Raw genomic sequence first — 16,507 nt, forward strand, 5'->3', positions numbered from 1 at the left:
GAAATGAGCGAAACATGGAACTCGAAGCATTTGCCTTTCTAGACTTTATTTTGCTCTAAATCGAATACAAGGCTCTCTACAAATTGACAAAAAAAAAAAAAGGAGGGAAACAAGCATTTTGGAATGTTCGACAAATCGAAACGATACGTGTACAAAAAAGAACAAAATGAAAAAAAAGCACAGTGGTGTAGAAAATAGGAAATGAACGATCGGCCAGTGAATGGAGTCACGCGATTCGACACAGGCGACGACATAGAGATATGCATCGTGTACGTATACATCGTTGGAATCTTGTGGCAAACGGAAGGGCAACGAAGAAGAGTCACGATTTTCCGATCCACCGACCGATTGTTCTATAAATTTCACAAGCAAGCGATTTTTTTCGCATAGTAAAACGAAGCGGGTAAACGACGATGCGTTACCGGCTTCCGCTTTGTCGTGGCTACGTTGCGACGTCCGTTTCCGCTTTTCACGACCGATTTCAATCTCGGTGCAGCGCACGTTCGATTGCTCGTGTGCCGTACACCGTAGGTGTACGTGCGTTTACATGCATGCGGATTTGTCGCGAGAGAACAAGCAAAAAAATTATCTAGAAAGAATATTCGTTATCATCATAGCGTAATCGTTAATAATTATTGCTCTCTAAATAATATTAATATAAAATGGAGACAAAAATGTGTAATAATAAATCATCGTTCGTTGGCAAATACATGGCGACAAAGAAATTACGATTACAAATATGTTTTGCGTTCGAGGCGCTGAGCGGAAGTTATAGTTGCGTTATTTATTTTTACGTGCTCTCTGTTCTTTCTCTTGCATACACGCGCATACATACACTCGTACGTAAATTTGCTCTCTCGCTCTCATTTCCTCCCTGTGCTATGTCTCTCTGATATTAACGGTTGCTTTCGCTCGCACGCTCATTTTCTCTCTCTCTCTCTCTCTCTCTCATTCTCTCTCTCTCTCTCTCTCTCTCTCTCTGTCATTAACCATACAGTCCGGTAGCGGTGCTTGTACTAATTATAAGAATATCGTAGTTGATGTCGAGCGCGAGATTCCCTTGGTGCGGCGCAATGAATTTCATTCGCGGCACTGTATAATACTTTTGTCATAGTTTGGAGAATTGTTTCGATTCGATGCACGTTCATGTCAAAGAGAAACGGTACAGAACCAAGGGATGTCTCGATCTCGATATTTTCCACGCGGCCTTGCTCCACGTGCGGTAAATTCGCTATTATTTATTACAAATAATTGTACTGTGTAATTAAACGCGAACGAACGAAAGAAATGTAAAGGAACGCGAGTACAGCCGTTACTAAAACGCTGTACTCGTTACTAAAACAAAAACAAATATATAGTGATAAAAAGGAAAAACAAAAGAACAAGGAGAAACGTATAAGAATAAATAGAAACCGAAGTAAAATAAAGACATGGGAATCACATTGCGGTTGTTAGGAATCGAGGAAAAAAGGAACAAATGTGTAACGCGTAAAGGATGGTAGTCACTATGTATGTATATGGATCGACAACGAAGATGAGTACGTCTTAGCGGATACATTGGCAGTATAAAGGCGAGTGATCGAGATTAAATTCTGTTTCCTTCGGCGTAAATAAATAATTTCTAAAAAAATATCACTGGTCTCAAAAGGGTCGGCGAGTGTCACTCGTAAATGGTACATTAACTCGCTGTACTTTTCGACAGATTCGTCCTTCTAACTTTATTTGCGTCGCGTTTCGCAACAAAAGCATTTCTCTCAAAAGGAAGTTAATGCTTCTCTACCGAGCCACATCTTTAATCGCATCTTTAAATATATCTTTTTTAGAGATACTATCTTTTCTAAAGATACTATCTTTTTTTAAAACAGCAAGTTAGGGGCTGAATCCATCGAAATTACGCGTCAACTGGTTTCTCTGTGCGTGACACCCGGCCGATAATACCGTAAAAATTCGTTCACAGCTGGATGCGCCCAGCGCCTCTTGATTTCTTTTCTTTTTTTTTTCCTCCTTCTTCTATCCTAAAATCTAAGTGTTACATGAAGGCACTTAACACAAGGCTCTCTCGGTTCAAAAGCTATACACACTTCCCTCGGTATTATCATGTCTCGTGACGCTTTTCGTTCGCTTCGCTCTCGTTACGCCATTCCTACTTTCGTTATCGTTCCTTCCATTCTTTCTTTTCCTTTCCTGTTCTTTTCTTTTACACAGTCCTCGAACGTACGTTGCGCAAACATACCAAGAAAACATATCGACTGATTCCGCTAAGTCAATTAGCGCGCAATCACTCACATCATTTTTATTCTCACATTTTTCTTTTTTTTTTTCTTTTTTTTCTTTCTCACCGATAATCACAAGACCGTGGTCCGCCAAGAAATAATCGTGGCGATTTTCGGAGAAACTTGACAAACGTAACGTGTCTTTTGAAAGATAGGTGTAACGCGAACGAGTACATCGCAGTGCCTGACTGCTGCTTATAAATTTTTGCTTATGTTATAGATTCGCTTATACGTGATTGGTAGCAGGACGTATTCAATACGACTCTGGTATAAGGATAATCGATAATATCCTTCTTTCTTCACTTTCTACGCTAAACACTTCGTTTCACCCCCTCTTATCTCGCGTTCGCGTTCCACCTCGCTATCTATAATGTAATACATTCACACGTGTAACTGTCTTTCGAGTGGAGAGCCGAATTAAATATTTTCAAGCATTCGATTAGACTCGAAGAACACTGGGTAATTAACGATAAAAGTACGAATCATCTCGCGTTGCGAGCAAATTTTTAAACATAAGATAAATATAAAATTTTCTTTTAAACAAGGAGCTCGCGAAACGAATATGCGAGCGATTTTCTGTTATACAGAACACGCAGTCTCGTAATTCGTTTCGTTTGTTTCTTTTTACACCCATGTTCTGAGTTGACGCAAGTTTTCGACGTTGCATGTCCATAAGTATCTTTTATATAATTTTCTTCTCTATCTTCTTAAGATCTAAACGCGTTTCATTTTTGGACGCGATGTGCCAAATAGATATTTCAACTGTTTCTCGCGGGTTCACAGGCCTTCCCTTTTTACCTATCTTCTCCTGAAATTTTTCATTGCGAAAAATTAACAATTTTGTTCTCTCCTCTTTCCTTTCATACACGTCTGTACGATAGAACGTCATACGTTTGTCTCGCTAATACCTTTCGCCTCTCTTTCTCTCTCTCTCTCTCTCTTTTTCACTGGCATTGTTTCATATCCGTGCACACCGCATTCGTACGCGTCACGCGTAACAAGAGCAACCGATTCGTCGGAACTAGTACGGCTGAAGAATGTTCACGAATTTAGACAGATATTTCGCCCAAATGGAAACGAAGAATAAAGTTTTCGATGGGGCGTCGCCAGATTGAAAAGGCAATATTTTGTGGCTCTTATTTTCTCTTCTACAAATTTTCTCTCTAACCACTAAATTTCTCTTTAAAAAGCGAATGCTTTGCAATCGAATCTTATTTTTGAAATTCTGTTGTTCGAGATATAATAATAGAAATACAATAAGTTATACAAAAAATAAAGCACTATATTTCCTAAATTTCTGGTTAGTATGGTTGGTCGCTCTCTTCCTAAATTGCCCTATCCCATATACCTAACTGTATGAATCTTTTCGATCTATGTTTGCCGAAACTGTTCTTCTTCTTACGATTAGTTTACTTTCTCGCAATAAGTGCCGCGAAAAAAAGAAAAGTTTCTGCCCTCGAAACATCATACGAATGTCGATTACGCCTAATATATAATAAAAACTATATAACGTAAATATTTCCTTCACTTTTCTTTGTCTTATTTTTGTATTCCCCTTGTTATCTTTAATAATATAAATGTCGAATGATCGAGGAATTCCTTCGTACCAAAGCGTTAAGCAATTTCTTAACAGAATTCCTATCGGCAAACAAAATCTTGGTAAATTTTGCAACATCGATTGTACGGAATTTCCGTGAAATTTTCAATAATAGATGCGATCCATCGCGAGCTAAATATATATAAACAAAACTCTGTGGAAGAGGCGAACGACAATTACCAATGGTAATTCGAACCATTGAAAATATTCTCTTGTTTTAAATGCATTTTAATGCCGAACTATAACATAAAAATATCAAAATATCTTTTTCTTTTAAGCTGGACGTTATTAAATCCCATTCATTCGATACCATATAAAAATACTTCCGATTTCAACAGTTACTAATAAATGGAGCCCGTATTTTTTAAACGATCGTATCCCGTCCAAGTACGGTTTTTCTACTTTTCTACGCCTTTCGAAACTTTAACGATTTCAAACTCTGGTGGTAAAAGGACCAAATAAAAATTGTTAAAAATTATCGACGTCGCGTTTCATTTCACCGTCCCTTGTATAAATACTATCTCGATATCTCAAATATCGAAAATCATCGACTTTTACAATAGTATCATATCTTTCAATTGCTTTTGGTTAGAGTGTTCCCAATCCCAAACCGACACCCAAAATAAAGAAAATTCAAGGTATTCCACCTTTGCTTACCTGCGTAATGAAAACTTAATTATAAAAAAACGAAAAAGAAAAAATAAGTAAACAATTATAATAAACCCAATTATAATGCGCAAGACACGAGTTAGATAGACCTGATTAAAAGCAGTAATAATTAGCACGAAGGATAACTTGTAAAGAAGCTAATCATTTACTACGACGACTCCCTTGTGTATCCATATGATGTGTTCGTGTATATGTGCGTGTATCTCTCTTTCTCTCTTTCTTCCCTGTTTGACGATGCGTATGTAAGTGTATGTGTATGCATTGTTTACGTACATGAGCACACACAATGCTTCTGTCTATTTATTTCAAAAATTTTATCCCCTCTTTTCTATCTACCCTTCCTTTCCCACTTTTTAATCGCGATATCTTTATATTACTATATATACGTTTTTTTCAGCTTTTTTTTTAAATGCTTTGAAACTGACGGCGATCCCGAATTACATGGTTCTCGCGACATTCATTGTTCTTAGGATTGCAAACGTTTGACTTTTGCCCTCTTCATCGTCTTTTCCCATATTAGTTTGCTTTTTCGTCAATCACGATCGACGTTTGCAATAGTTGAGCAAAACGATTCCAGGAAATGTCAGCCGTGGAAAATGCCATGCTAATAAACCATTTAATATTTGCGTTTCCTTCTTGACAATCGCTTGAAAGGCACATGTAAATGAACGGATTTACGTATGCTGTTATCCCAATCATCCCGCTGCCGTTTTTCAGCTTGATCGATCGATTAACTTACGGAAAGTGTTAAGCAAGAGCTTTCGATACGCGCGTTTCACCATCGAGCGAAAAACGAGAAAAGCCGAGTGCAAAACGTTTCGAGGGAGAAGATGAAATAAACGAAACAGGAGCAAGTCCAGGTATACAGAATCGATAAGAACACGCGATAGAGATAATCGAACGCAAGATTCTATGTTTTAGAATCTAGAAAGATTACTAGCGTGGTTATGTTCAAGCTGACATTGGAAACGAGCGAATAAATCGATTATCCGCAAATTTTGTCGCAAAAATGTCATCACGATGATACGAATAAGTACCGAAAAAAAGGTAGAAAACGTGAGGTATACTTGCATGTAGACGGATTCGTTTGTAGATTTTGCAGGGGAAATGGTGAAAAACGGCGCGTATCATCCGCTCAATATTTTGTTCTATGCCCGTTGCTCTTATTCTTCGCGTCAAACGGTCTCTAGCGTTTGTTTCTTTTCATTTCTCTTTTTTTCTTCTTCTTTATCGCGATCGTTAGTACCACTTTTATCCAGATCGAAAATCCTCCACGCGATCTTTACCCTTTCACGCAGACGCACACTCACTCTTTCACTCTTTATTTCCATTCGTCTTGCTCACAGTTTACCAGCTTCCTACCAGAAACTTCGCTCTATTATTTGTTAATATTCGTCCGGCTTGGCCGACCACAGATTCTCGCACGGAGAACGCTAAGGCGTCTCTTCGTTTTTTTTTCTTCTTCTTCTTCTGCTTAGATACAAAAAAAAGAAAGTAGTCATTAAATTCTACGATCTACCTAATAGTACTTCTTACATGTCTAATAATCTAGTAATCTCCGTCAATGACGGCGGTCGTGTCGGTTGGCTCGTCGGCATCGAAATTGCCGACCTCTACGATTTCTACCATTTCTCCCGACTACATATATTCCCGCGAACGTTTGATACCAGCTCCGCTCTCGTTCGTTTCGACCGCCGTCACGCATCAAGGCCTCGCGAGGCAGTAATATTATCGATTAATAATTATTCAGTAACTATGCATCAAGTCGATCCATAAACGTATTTATCGTCTTCTCTTACCGTCTTTTCGTCGTCGTCGCTCCTACTACTTCTACTCAAGCCTACTCTTGTTTCTAATCCTCTTTTCGGATTTTTCTTCGCGACGAAGCGCTCATCTGCTCCCGTTCCTCGAACGTAAGCTCTCTTTCTCTCTCTCTCTCTCTCTTTCTCCCACATACACACACACACATGCACACACGCATACACACACATGTACACACACGCGCACACACTTTCGAAACAATAGCTGTTTGTTCGCTTAGCATACAGTACACGCATTGACGAACGAGTTGTCGATCGATCAAATAGAATATAGGTTGGCGAAGAGAAATGCTATGACTGGTACGATATCGGAAGAAAAAAAAACGGGTCGAAAATAAGAAATGGCTTAGTTATTGCACTCGTACGGAGGAGAGTCGATCCTGGCCTGCTACGTGTCGCTTGATTCGGAAGCGTATAAGGGATTGGCGCGAACGTCTCTCCGTTTGTGTTTAAATCGCGATCGCTGTTGTCTAGACTCGGGACTATTTTCGACGAGGAATCCGTGCGGCTGTTCTGCATCGAACGGACCTCACGGTACGAGGATCGATTCGTGACACGGGGATGCTGTGCGCGAAAGACCGATCGAAAACTCGTTCAAGGAAACCGCGAAGCGAATACGCTCAACGAGAAAAAAATAGAATTAAATCTACCGCTTCGTTCGCGTCAGACGTTGCGCTTACTTACACTGTATGTAATATGAGTTACGAGTATAGTATAGTATAGTAATATAATAAAGTATAGCATAGTATAGTTTAGTTTAGTTTAGCTTGTCTCATAAATATTGTCTACAGTATGGAAAGTCGGGCAGCCGTGGCGCGCGTATTTGGCGTAGGAATACGGGACTCGATGCCAGGTAATCGCCGAGAGCACGGGCACGTTTTTTCTTGTCCGCCCCACCGTTACCTTGTGTGTGTGTGTGTGTATGGGCCGAGGATAGTCGAACGAACAAACTGCTCGAGGAACATTTGCGACGGTACACTTGTTACGATCAAGCGTTACCCGGGACCGATAACGTTAGATGCGAAAAGATACGATCGATCGATGAAGAACGATCGGGAACGTTACTTACGGTTATTCGTCAAGTGGAAGAACGTTGTAGAAAAGATCGGACGATGGGGGGATAGAAGGTGAACGACGATTGCGTCGCGACGGGCCCGCGCTCGGCAAACGCGATGCGTCGTTCCATCGAACCGGTTAACGTGCTTCTAGGTTTGTCGGCAGTGCATAACAAAATATCGTACGAAGAAACGCGAATGATCTTAACCTCGAGAATCACTTAATTAAAAAGCAATAATATTATACGCGTTATATAATATAAATATATGTATATACTTAAATGCATCGTATAGGAATCTACTAGGTTCGTGTATCTGGCAGTCTGATGATCACAATGCTATAGGAATACCCCGCTGAACTTAAAATATATGTAATCTTGTGTGTACGTGTATCTGTATATAAGTATAGAGGCACGCGGGACGCGTGCTAACGTCTGTATGTGTGTGTGTAACGTGTGTGTGTGTGTGTATGTATGTATGTGCGTATTGCGTACGCGTACATGATTGTACGCATGTACGCTTTTAAAGTCCCGTGTATGGAAGGAAGCATTAGTGAGAAGCAGAAGACGCGCGATTCGATCGTATAGAAAAGACCGAATCGGTGCTTAATACTGTACCCTCTGTAGTTTACCGCTTCAAAGCGGCAGCGAGGGATGTAATAAAATGGCTGCCTTCGTCGAAAAGGCCGAAAAGATAAACGCGAGTCGGAATGACAGATCCGTGTCTCCTCACATCGTATCGGACAGGTTCTGCTTTGAAGGGTTATCGTGTAAGAGTTTTCGATTCGAGTTCGCTGATGCGACGCTCAATACGTATGTCGGATCGTGTAAACTTAGCGCTTAAAAAAGTTTGGTGTATGTGGCGTGTGTCGAATCTAACTTTGACACGAAGCACGAGAACCAGATCGAAGAACGATCCCGCGGTACGATGAAGCAATTATTCAGTGAAATTTGGAAAATGCTTTCCCTCGCGATTTTGGTGTCCCTGGTGAGCCACGCGCGCACGGCTTAGCTCGTTTAAAAATATGGAACCAGTGTGACCAGAATGGTTGCTATTGGAAGAGCTCCGGTTTACCGGGCGGTCCTAATCCGACTCGGGGCGGGCTGTTCTCTACCGGGACGATTCTGCTTAATGATTCTCATTCGACTCGGACCTCCTCTATGTTTGCTCCAAGTCGTTTTGGCTAGCTCCTCCAGAATCCGGCGAACACGTCGTACGAACGTACTTGGCGCGTGTCGGGTGATCGATCGTTCGAAAACTCGATCGCTGACCGTGTCGATCGTGTTTTGAAAAAACGCGTCGATCGTGTTCTGAAAAAAACGCGTCGATCGTGTTTTAAGAAAACGTGTCGATTCCAGATGGAGGAATACCGCGACGCGATCTCGACAAACACTTCTTGTCGATTGGAGAAACGTATGTAGGTATGTATGTATGTATATATGTATGTATGTACGTACGTACGTACGTACGTATGTATGTATGTATATCATAATTGGAGAGAACGCAGTTGTCTCCGAAGACATCGCCCCGAGTGGGAGATTGACGCGGTCTCTCGTTAATGCGCGGTACATCTCGCTACGCGAAAATAATATTATTCAATCGATTAATTAATTAATCAATATACGTAATAATAATTAATAATTAATAATAATAAACCTTAGAAAAACGTTAAAAAAAATAGAATGGAGGATCGAGATAAGGAGGCTAGGCAGTTTGCCGTTTTCGGAGGCTACCGCGGTTGCCCGCGGATAGCTGAACCAGCCGCGTCGTCTTCGCGTCTCACCGCTCTCGATCGGTTTCGATCGCGATCCTTGCTGAATTAGCCTCGTTCCGTTCTTCACTCTCTCTCTCTCTCTCTCTCTCTCTCTCTCTTTGTCGCCTCTTTCTCTCCACGCGCGCCTCTGTATACGTACGTTCTCGTTGCGATCGTTATTGGAACGTGAACCAAGCGCGAAAGAAGACGGCGATGCGCGTTTTTCCTAACATCGTTCTCAACGTTGCCCGCGATGTGTGCCACTCGACCGAATGTGTAGTCGTTTCTGTAGCCTCTTTCGCGCTCGGACGACGACGTCGACGGTTTCCGTGTTCACCACCCTCGTTAGACGAGCTCCTGCTTGTAAATTTTCTCTTTGTGCATTCGTTCCATATGCCGCGCGATGTGCATCTTTTGCTTCGCTCTGTACACACAGTGAGGACACTGGAATTGAGGCTCTTTGCCACACTCCCACTTCTGATGATTTCTCAGGCTACTCTTCAGCTTGTATACCCTGCCACAGGCTGGACAATTGAAGCCTTCAGGATTCGAGGAGCTAGAACCAAGCCCTTTGCCCAATCCTCCGCCGGATCGCCACATGATCGAAGGCACGCTCCATCTGTGCCAAGCAGCCGCCCACTTTAGTCCAGTGATGCTCAGGTCTTCGGCTGGAACACAGGATTCACGACTTTATTAGTATGCTGTTCGTACGACCGCACGAGAATCGGACGGTCATTAAATCCTGGAACGCGATCAATTCGTTCGTTCGTTCGCTTGTTCATCTTTTTGGAGATACGGGTATCGACCAGTACCGAAGCCCGATCTCTTCGTTCTTTGTTGCGTCGCAAATGCGAACTTACGTGTATCAAGCTTAGACGCTAAGCCAACTTGAATCGACACAACCCGACACGACTCGCGATCGTTCCACGCTAATTTTGTTAGGGTAATAGACGCCTAAGCGCTGCGAAAATCACCTTCAACCTAGAACAGCGATACCACGAGGACACCTTTTCATTTCCCTTTTTTCCTACCTTTCGTTTTCCATCCTCTTTGCATTCCCACCCGTGTCCTACTCGCAAACTATCGCCATTCCAAGCAGAAGATCGATTTCGCGAGTATCCTGAAAAACGATCGCGTTTTGTTCGATAGCTTCGAGAAGGAATCGTCCGAATCGTCGTGACTAGAGGAAGATCGCGATCGTGTATATCTGATCCGTGCGATTCGTTCTCGAGCATGATCATCTCCACGCGATCGAAATGCGTAAATTATTATGACAAGGGAGAAGAAAGTAATGCACGTTTGTCGTATCCCTACGTTCGAGCCCCAAGCAGCTAGCTATAAATTTCGCATACGAAGAAGGAGCGGTATTTGTGCGTAACGAAAGAAACAGAACGTACAATACAATTTCAACCAAAAAGAGGTATAACGAAGCGAGTGATCCGTGCCTTTCCGAGTCCAATAGTCTGTTCCTTTCGACGCACAAGCGATAAAAGACGTGTTTCTATGTACAAGTTTCGAGAAGAGTTAGTGCACATGCTACTCCCCTAATATCGACAAGAAGAAAAAGAAATCAAAAATTCAAGAGAGAAATGCAATTGCGAGAAACGCGTCTGATTATGACGGGAAGGATCGCAACGATGTGGTGGTCGTACGACGAACCGTGGGCCAAATACAGTCGAAACACACTTTCGTATTTTTCCCTTTCTTTCTTTCTCTTTCTTCCACGTTTCTAACGATTTCCGACTCTATTTCCCACAATTGGATACGTCGGTACATCGATGCGATCGTCGCTTTCTACAACAATGTACAAGTATTTCTGTATTTAAAACAAGGTTCAGAGAGATACAAGGAGAACCGATGAAAGAATGAGATATAGAAACAGCGAGAGAGAGAGAGAGAGAGAGGGAGAGAGAGAAGAGAGGAGGGACAGAAAAAAAAGAGAGGGCAAGAGATAGGAAAAAAACGAGAGAGAAAGAAAAATGAGCACAATGCGAAAAGGAAAGTAGAGTCTGGCAAACATGGGTGAGAAATACTCCTTTCGCTGGGGAAAAAAAAAAAAATTATGGAAGATCAGGTATATATCGCAATGGATCGGAGCGGTAAAATCGTTGATCTGTCAAGCTGAAACAGGTACGAACGGTTAATTGTTGTACGAAAAGAAAAATTTTGTAGCTGCATTCGATCGTGAGAAGTACGGAGGAAAAAAAAATGTATAATCAGCGCGTGTAATGACAAGGTAGATGTTTGGAGAACGTTCTGGTACTTTTCGTCTTCTAACACATTTATTTAATCAAACGTACGAAATACGATAGGGCTTGCTTAAAACGTTAATATTAGGTCGCAAGATCATAATGCAACACTGCGACTCGTGATTGTCGCGCTTAAATATCAGTCTTAACAAAAGTTCGCTTACGAACCCATTTATATTCCTACCACGTCCATAGAAAATACTCTTACTCGTATCGTTTTTAAGATCTAATATTTAAGACTAATTCTTTTTCGTGTACTTTCTTTCTGCTCGTGGGATTTAGAAACTCGTAGTTATTGTCGTGGTGAGCCATTACGATTACATCTACGCGCATCGATAAGGCACTGGAGATCGAGTACATGATACGATCGACAAACTATTTCTATGAAAAGCATAAATATCTCGGTTTTACAAAAAAAAAAAAAAAAAAAAAAAAAAAAAAAAAAAAAAAAAAAAAAAAATGAAAAGGGGAAAGAAAAAGAACAGAAAGAGAGGAAAAGAATATCGCAAAACGTATTAAAAATATAAAAATGTTAACCACACATAAATCCGATGTACATATCTCTAATAAATATCAGTCGGTGTCTTAAGCTCGAAATACAAGACTCACGATTATGATTGTTCGATGCACGCTTTTAAGAATAAAGTACGACATTTCTTTTTTTCTTTGCTTTACTTTTGTTTTAAGAGCAAAGCTAATTTTGCTTATTTTAACAACCTGAGACGCATATTTCATTAGTACAACCTTTCTCGCTAAATAAATAAATATATGTAAATAATACATATATATGCATGAGGATAGTGTAAAAACAAAGATAAAAAAAGATTCATCGATAAAATTTATCGTTAAAACACAGATCAAAATGTCGATACTTTTTTGTCTTAATTTCAATTTTCGAGAAGCAAACTAAATTCCACTAAAATCAATTCTTGAATTATATCGAACACCCCTAAAAGCTGCTTCCGCGATTCGTTTTCGTTTCGTTGCTCGTAATATTTTGGTACAATAAAAAAAAAAAAAAAAAAAAAAGAAAAAAAAAAGAAAAAGAAAAGCAAATACGCACAACGCGAATGTTACCAAGCTTTACGGGAGAAATTTATATTTTAAATCGATAATAATTTTTCCGAAAGCTGGCACCAAGTAGGAGGGAAAAAGTAAATGGCAGACGTGAGAGATCGATCGCAACGAATTTTGGACAATTATAGCATAGAGCAAAATTCGAATGTTGATCGTTCGAGTTCTCGACAGATGGAAATCGAAACGTTTGCCCATTTAATCGATTTCGAGCTTCGGCGAGTAAGCTAGCAAATAGGCCTCCATGTCTCCAATTTTGTCCAGGTGTTGTCGGCGAATATGTCGCAACCAATGAGCCTTCCGTTTACATCGCTGAGGACAGAACGGACATTGAAACTGAGGTTCCTTGCCGCATTCCCAGTGAACGTGCCGCTGTAACGAATCCTTCCTCATGTACGATCTTCCGCATCTACTACAGCCAAATTGTCCTGGTGGCTTCTTGCCAACGTAGTTGTAGGCCTTTGGTATCTTCAACTCGGCGAAAGGTAGCCCCTGTTCCTGGATCTTCCATGCTTGAACGGGCAGATCGGCGTTCTCCTCGATAGCTTTGTTCCCGGTCGTGTCATCTGGAATCGGGAAAAGAAAAAAAGAACTTTAGATCTGTCCTGTGTTTCGCGCCACGTCTCTGCACCACTGTAACCGAGCACACATTTAGTACAATACATACTGTGTTCGAAGCAACCTGATAATCGCTGCGTTTCGATCGGCTTAGTCTCAACAAACCAGTTTGTAACCTGGCGAAACGTAGCCTTCCTTGCGTAATATGCGTATATAACGTGCAATGTTCATCAAGTACGAGGGAAACTTTTATTCTCTTTGCGTAACTTTACGCGCGTTAGCTTGCGTTGCCACCGATCGAATGCACACAATCGATGTCACGTTGTACCACGTCGGATTATTTTTTAGCAAACGATCGTTCGCAAACAAATAGAATAGGAGAACGTACTTCTCTGGAGAGTCGATAAACAATCCAATTTTCGATTATCTATGTCTAATGAAGGAATAAATCGCACAACGGACGTACGAATACAGCACGAAACAGACGGAGAAATGACCTTCTTAGGATTAGTTACAATAAATACAACACTACTTTTGTCCACACTTTTTCATCACTCTTCAACTTTACATCGTTTGAAGGGCATGCCAAGCATACGATACAATAGTTTACACGAATTCGATGACGAAGACGAAATCGATGAGATCGTGGAATTACGTTGCAATTTTCGATACACACACCCTTTCCGCTACTTCCAGACGTTTACTTGTACTTTACATTCGACGATAAAGCAATCTTCTCACTATCATTGGTTTTTAGAACGCAGTTGACTCGTTTCTTCTGACCCGCTTCAGGATGTTGCGTGGCAAGATGTCGAAGAACGTTTCCCTTCTGATGAGACCGATAATCACAAAAGGCGCAACGAAATTTCTTGTCTGTGCCGCACGTGCTTCGATGATTGCAGCAAGATTTCGACGATTTAAAATATTTGAAGCATTTTGGACACTGGTATGGCGTCACTTGGACCACTGCGAGTTTCCAGCGAACCGCGCCACCTGAAAAATCAAATATGGATATACTACTATTCCTCTCTCGGCTCGTATCAGCTACTAGTGATCTACATGATTGACTCGTTCATCAAAACGATATATACTGTACCGCACACGATCGAACCACTGTTCAATGTTTATTCCTGAATGAAGATAATACGTACATATCCATATATTATTTCATTACAAAATATATCCACACCTATACGACGAAGAAAAGAGGAACAAATGATATATCAAGAGAACATGATGAAAAGTTAAATTATCAAAGAAAGCATGATTCGTATATATTGTCATTTATTTGAAGCGTACATTGCACTGTTGTAGGAAAGAGTAACTACAACGCTTCGATTTTATCGTCTTTCCTACAATATTTCAAGAGTAACAACAACAACAATAACAACGATACACTGATTCGTAACAAAATTAAATCTGGAACGATTTTGTATCTTGCGTTTTGCAGCATACGTTTCTACAAGCTTCATCCGCGTGCAAGTACTATAACACGTTGACTGCCACGCGTGTTTTTAAAGAAATCTCCGTCAGGCAACGCGTGCAACAATACCAAGCGTTCTCTGCTAGGTACTCCCATCGATATTTTAATAATGCGAGTCGCTCATGCGATGGTCTCAAGAACCACATGGTTTTTTATGCCACCACAATTAAAAAAGGAATCAAATAGTACAGAAAACTTGGCATTCAACTCCTTCTAGGAATTTCTGTTGTAAACGCTTTTCCGTTCGGAAAAATGATTCCGAAAAAAGCATTAGATGCGCATGCAAACTATGTTATGCAAATAAAAGACGTTGAATGGACCGAACAAAGGCACAAAAGAATTTGAAGAAAACAATAACTTATTGTCCAAATTGTCCCGACCAACCTCAATTATGTATAGAATGCTTTAAAGTTTTACATTCTAAATAATTTTTTAATAAACCATTTTCGTATTATTTTTATAACAATTCAACAGTTTTATTCTTATGGATTATCTTTTCAGATTATCTGCGACGATCCTTCGCAGGTAGACAAATAAGCGACGTCCGAATATGGGTTACGCGGTCCGACCAGAAACTTTGCTGACACCCGAATACGGGTGTCGTGGCAGTCAACGTGACAAGAGAAGAAATCGCTGCATAAACTTAACTCACGGGCTTGCAAACTTATATTCGATTCTTTGGTGCAATTAATGGGCATAACCAAGAACTGCATATGTAAATACGTAGGTGTTTGTCGTTAAAATCCTTGTTGTATTAAATTCACCTAATCTCATAAGTATAAGGCAGCGCAAATATCTAATAGAAGAAAATGGTCAATTAACGATCAGCGATTCGTTGGAATTTTCTGTTCAAACTGGATGGCATTCGTAATAACCGATTTGTACCGATTACGAAGCACGTGGATATTGTTTCTGTGCCCTTTCTTGCCCTTTTCTTTCTTTCCGCTCCTTTTTCTTTCTCCTAGTCAAATTATTACATACTGTTTCTCAATGATAGATCAAACACGACGATCGATTAAACTGCGATACAACGTGAAACAAAATGTAAGAGCGTTGTTGGCATCTTTCGAAAGGCAGCATATAGAGTTGAAACTATGCAAGATTGCTTTGTTAACGTTTGTAAATCCAATGAGAATCTCATAACGTTGGAAGAATATTATGCAACCTCTTTTGATGTTCCAGCAATCTGTCTCGTCTGTAAAACTTTTTTGGGCATAGGTCGCAATGATATTTCGGCTCCTCGACGTGCAGTTTCCAATGTGCCGCCAAGTTATGCTTGTATTTGAACCAACCATGACATATTTTACACTGATATTTCGGTGCTTGTCCACACTCAACTCGTAAATGCCGCTTCAAGCAAGACAGTCTCATATAGGAACGATTGCAATTTGTACATTTGTACGTTAACTGTCCGCGTGTCATTCGACTGGATTGGAAGATGCTTCGATTTCTTGAATTGGTTGCTAGTACCGGTTGCTGTGCCTCGATCGTATTTTCATTCTTTGGATAAAGTTGCAGCCAATAACCTGAAACGGAAAGGAACGATGTAGATAATGTTCCGGTTGATCGTTGATATCACGAACTTTCGACACAAAAAACAGAATAACACCTTCGCCTAGGAAACAACCAAATGAAACTTACACAAGGAAGTTGCGACAGAAACGATGTTGATCGGAAATTGTTGGCTAGCGAATTAGAAATAAAAACAAACAAAATATATAACGTGTCGTGTAAAAAATAAGAAGCACGTTGGAAAATGTAATTTTTATTCATTTTAAGGAAATGATCAAATTCTGCAAATGAATAACCGAAACAGAGCAAATTCTTGCAAATTTCAATGCGTCGTAAAATTCATATCTACGAAAGAACAAACATAAAATAAGCTCTATCTCATAACATTTATCGATGATGTCGTCAACGACGATAATATAATACAAACGAAACATTCTGCTTCCTTGTCAATTACGAATCATGCA

At 40.4% G+C, this 16,507-nt stretch overlaps 1 protein-coding gene and 1 long non-coding RNA gene across 10 annotated transcripts in view; one reads left to right on the plus strand and one right to left on the minus strand.

Moving 5' to 3' along the window:
* Window positions 1-16,507, minus strand: part of LOC100649963 (longitudinals lacking protein, isoforms A/B/D/L) — a 159,508-nt gene that overhangs the window by 29,483 nt on the left and 113,518 nt on the right. The window contains exon 7 of one of the 9 annotated variants that reach the window (XM_048408689.1): window positions 22-9,835. The exons of the other annotated variants lie outside the window; for them this stretch is intronic. Within the exon in view, the coding sequence (XP_048264646.1) occupies window positions 9,513-9,835 (323 nt within the window). The 3' untranslated portion in view covers window positions 22-9,512. Of the gene's footprint in view, window positions 1-21; window positions 9,836-16,507 lie in introns of those variants that run through there. 9 annotated transcript variants of the gene reach the window in all.
* LOC125385653 lies at window positions 6,360-14,484 on the plus strand. The gene is made up of 2 exons (XR_007225160.1): window positions 6,360-6,452; window positions 13,806-14,484. It is a non-coding gene; the product is annotated as an uncharacterized LOC125385653 (long non-coding RNA).

Source organism: Bombus terrestris, chromosome 9 (assembly GCF_910591885.1).
Source record: "Bombus terrestris chromosome 9, iyBomTerr1.2, whole genome shotgun sequence".
Taxonomy (NCBI): domain Eukaryota; kingdom Metazoa; phylum Arthropoda; class Insecta; order Hymenoptera; family Apidae; genus Bombus; species Bombus terrestris.